Genomic DNA, 3,199 nt, shown 5'->3' on the forward strand with positions numbered 1-3,199 from the left:
ATCCCCCTCATCTCCACTCCCATCCCCTCCCCAGGCCTTTACCCCACTATTGTCTGTGTTCATGGGTTATGCATATATGCATATAAGTTCTTTGGTTGATCTCTCCCCTCTGCCCCCTTCCCTCTGAGGATCCTTAGTCTGTTGCATGCTTCCATGCCTCTGGAACTCTGGATCTATTTTGTTTGTCAGTTTATTTTGTTCATTAGATTCCACATATAAGTGGTATCATGTGATATTTGTCTAGGACCCCTTCTTGATTTCTTTCTAACTGCCAACTCCAGTTTTTTAGATTATATTACACTTAAATCATCCTTTACCCTCCTGTACCCATCATCTCACATTTTACGTGTTTCACTTGTATATATTCATGGTTTTCTACTCTGATTTTATAGTTTTATACCTTAGTATAATATGTCTGAATGCAGGTTTATCTAACCTTTGTATCTGTATTGGTTACATCCTCCTAATTTTAGAAGCACCTTATCAAAGGGAAGGGATGTGGAAAATGTTAGGTAGTGCAGATGATTGGAGAGAAAAAGCTTTCTTGATTGCTGCTGTATCCTCAGCTCCTAAAACAGTGCCTAACATGTAATAGATACTCAATAAATATTTATTGAAAGAATGAAGGAATAGTGTTTATGAACTAGAATTATTCAACTTCCAAAAGGGATGTCTCAGGAAAGATGAAAATTGGTATATGATTGATAAATGGGTTAATTAATGGAAAACATTGACAATTATTTATATTCACTTGTGGCTTTAAAAGAATCAGATTTTGACAATAAAGGTTTAGATTTATAACTTTCATACTTGTTCCTCCCACTACCACCACATATGTGTGCATACACTCACATATACACATACATTATTTAGTCACCAAATTCAATTGATCCTTCTTGCACCCTTCTTCTCCGTCAATTCTTTGCCACTTCATTGGTTTCTTTACCTTCAGTATCTTAATCTAATACATTTGCAATTAGAGTTAATTTTCTGAAACAAAGTTAATTGTGCACCTTTAATAGCTAATAGGATACACAACCCTTTTTATGGTGTATAAAGTTTATTCCCTGCCACTCTAGCTATAACACATTAGCTTATTTTTTAAGCAAGCAATGTGATCTTATACCTATGTAACATTTTATATGCTGATCCTTATATCTTGAATGCCTTCTTGTCACCAACATTCTTTTAAAAAGAAGGATTCTCTTTTATTAGGATAAAACTGTTTTCTTGATGACAAGTATTTTTCCAGGCATTGAAACAACTTTCCCTGTTGAAGGTGCTTACCACAGCATTTTCTCATTTCTGCTAAAGTGTCAGGGTAAGCAGTTAATGGCAAGAAAATGACCATAGTAATTTCAGTTTCTAATTATCAACAGGTAAAGGAACTTAAACATTCAAACAAACTAGAAATAACAGACATCAAACTGGAAGCAGCAAGAGCTAAGAGTGATCTAGAAAGAGAAAGAAATAAGATTCAAAGTGAATTGGATGGTAATATATAATTTTCCATGCTTTTTATTTTCACATCTAAACTAAAATTATTAAAATAGGTCACACTGAGTTTTTATTTTCAGATTTTCAGCTTACTTGACTTTTAATGTTAGACCACATATGGATTGTTTGTTGTTTATATGTTGAATGTTCATTTTGTGATCTAACTTTTTTAAAAAATCATGTTTATGTTATAGTTACTTGATTAATACATAAATTAAGTGAAATTTTGCAGTGTGAATTTCATACTTCCTGAGTTTATAATTTTAAATCTATTTAGATCATCATGTGATTATTAGTTACAGGCCCAACTTTTACCTTTAAAAATATTTTTATGTTGACCCTGGCAGTGATTGAGCCTCGTTCAGCCTAAGCTTATTTTTAAGCTCCAGTTTACTGTTTAGAATGTCTTTCTCATCAGGATTCCTCAGAAATTATATTATTTCTGACTTTTCTTAAGTACTTAAATAAGCTGCCTTTGGCCTGTAATTATCCTTGAGTTGGTCTTCAGTTGAACTGGCCTCTGTAGTTTTAGACAGAACTTACGATGAATGATTGTTTTCATTATTAATTTCTACTTGATGTTGACTCATGAACTTACATAGTTAGGGAGTAAATTTTCTTAGGAACTTATTGAGTTTGGGATCCAGTTTAGCATTCTTTTTTTACTTTGAGTTACATAACAAATTTTAGCTATTTTATCTGCAAAATACTTGTCATCTAATTACAAGGAAGATTTATAAATTCATTTGACAAAATTGAAAGTTTCCAATTTATATTTCTACTAGAAATCTAACACCTCTGCTAGAATAATAGGTTTTGAAGAGTTCTATGATTTTATTCAGGCTGCCTCCGGCCAGCTTGATGATGATGTTCTTTGTGGGTCTTAGGTTACAGAACCTTTGTAGGGGTGAAGTAGGTACTTAAACCTTTTTGGCTATCAGCCGGGTTGATATCCCTAGCTTTAAAGATTCAAATGAATAAATGTATGTAACCTTTTATTAACCTTTTGTGTGTGTATGCTAAATAAACTAATGACCGAAAAATTAACTCTGAGTTTTAGTTTGTTTCATTCTTAAGAAAGTTTATCAATGTAATAATCTTTGAGAATATATTTCTAGAGTGACTTACTTTCTATACTCTAATAGTTGTCTTATCAATTTATCAATGTTTGCTATTAAATGTGATTTTTCATCTTAATAAGATTGAGTATAGCACATTTTTCTCCTTAAAAAATACTAGGATTACAGTCAGATAATGAAATTCTCAAATCAGCTGTTGAACAGCACAAAGTGCTCTTAGCAGAAAAGGATCGTGAATTAATACGTAAAGTACAAGCTGCCAAGGAAGAAGGTTATCAAAAACTTGTGGTATTACAAGATGAAAAGTAAGTACATAATTACCTTTTTTTTTTTGCATTAAATCTCCTTGCAAATGAACACATTTTGCTGTCATATTATTCTTATTATAGTTCTTGTAACATAATTATCATCTGTTGTTTTAGGCTTGAACTTGAGAACAGATTAGTGGATTTAGAGAAAATGAAAGTGGAATATGATGTCTGGAGGCAGTCTGAAAAGGATCAGTGTGAAGAGAAATTGCGGGCTTCACAGATGGCAGAAGAGTCGGCCAGAAGAGAACTTCAAAGTATTAGGTTATATATTATATGTGTGTGTGTGTGTGTGTGTGTGTGTGTGTGTGTATA

At 32.5% G+C, this 3,199-nt stretch overlaps 1 protein-coding gene across 2 annotated transcripts in view; it reads left to right on the forward strand.

The window, feature by feature from the left end:
• Positions 1-3,199, forward strand: part of CEP83 (centrosomal protein 83kDa) — a 124,079-nt gene that overhangs the window by 81,519 nt on the left and 39,361 nt on the right. For both annotated transcript variants that reach the window (XM_005877022.2, XM_014548341.1), the window contains exons 8-10: positions 1,380-1,494; positions 2,737-2,881; positions 2,999-3,148. In XM_005877022.2, coding sequence (XP_005877084.1) covers positions 1,380-1,494; positions 2,737-2,881; positions 2,999-3,148 — 410 coding nt within the window. The remainder of the gene's footprint in view (positions 1-1,379; positions 1,495-2,736; positions 2,882-2,998; positions 3,149-3,199) is intronic.

Source organism: Myotis brandtii, unplaced genomic scaffold (assembly GCF_000412655.1).
Source record: "Myotis brandtii unplaced genomic scaffold, ASM41265v1 scaffold504, whole genome shotgun sequence".
Lineage (NCBI taxonomy): Eukaryota > Metazoa > Chordata > Mammalia > Chiroptera > Vespertilionidae > Myotis > Myotis brandtii.